Consider the following 1,048-nt stretch of genomic DNA (forward strand, 5'->3'; position numbering starts at 1 on the left):
TACATTGAATGAACCAGGTCCATCTCGACCAAAACGGTTTTGCCGTATGAATCAAAATTATGAACAACAAATTGAGCAGATGCTATTTAACTCTGATAGTGACGAAAATTATGATTTTTCCGATTCTGGTAGCGAATATGAATTTGAAAATATTGAACAAGTGTCTGACGATTTTGAGAGTGATAATGAGATCGCGAATAATGTACCAAGTGTAAATACTCAATCATCAACAATTAATATTAATAATGATGGTAGTTGGCAAGAGGAGGAAATTGAATTGTCTAATTTTCCTTTTATAAAAAAAAATGAATTGTTAGTTTCGATAGAAGGCAAACAAAATCCTATAGATTATTTTTTTATGCTTTTCGATGAACATTTTATAAAACTATTGGTTGATGAAACGAATAATTATGCTGAAACCGAGTTTTTACGTGTTGGTAGTGCACCACGTTCTCGTATTTCCGATTGGAAACCGACAGATAAAGACGAAATTTTAACATTTATTGCATTGATAATTCACACTGGTACTATAAAACTCAACAGATTAAATGACTATTGGAAAACACATCACCTTTTCAGTCTTTCTTGCTTTTCAAATTATATGAGTCGTGATAGATTTTTAAATTTATTGAGATGTTTTCATTTTGCACCAAATATTGAAACTAATAATCAAAACCTACCCGAAGATCGCTTATATAAAATTAGACCTTTAATTACATATTTCAATAACAAAATGAATACCATCTATTATCCCAAAAAAGAACTCTCACTTGATGAGTCTATGGTGTTATGGAGAGGCCGTCTCCAGTTTCGTCAGTATATTCAAAACAAACGCCATAAATATGGAATTAAATTATACATGCTCACGGAACCTCATGGATTGATATTAAAATTTGCCGTTTATGTAGGAGTACTCGATGACTTGGGAGGAAAAGGCCATGCAGCTAATGTGGTTTTGCATTTAATGTCCGAAAAGTTAAATAACGGCCATGCATTATACATGGACAATTTCTACAATAGTTTTGATTTAGCCTCTAAATTAATTGAA

General features: G+C 31.7%; 1 protein-coding gene across 1 annotated transcript; it reads left to right on the forward strand.

Moving 5' to 3' along the window:
* Positions 1–46: 46 nt before the first annotated feature.
* Positions 47–975, forward strand: LOC111035368 (piggyBac transposable element-derived protein 4-like; the record flags this gene model as incomplete). The annotated part of the gene is made up of 2 exons (XM_022316954.1): positions 47–312; positions 442–975. Coding segments are annotated over exons 1-2 (800 nt in total), but the record flags the coding sequence as incomplete, so codon positions are not given.
* Positions 976–1,048: the final 73 nt, after the last annotated feature.

The sequence above is a fragment of the Myzus persicae genome, unplaced genomic scaffold (assembly GCF_001856785.1).
Source record: "Myzus persicae strain clone G006 unplaced genomic scaffold, MPER_G0061.0, whole genome shotgun sequence".
NCBI classification, from domain to species: domain Eukaryota; kingdom Metazoa; phylum Arthropoda; class Insecta; order Hemiptera; family Aphididae; genus Myzus; species Myzus persicae.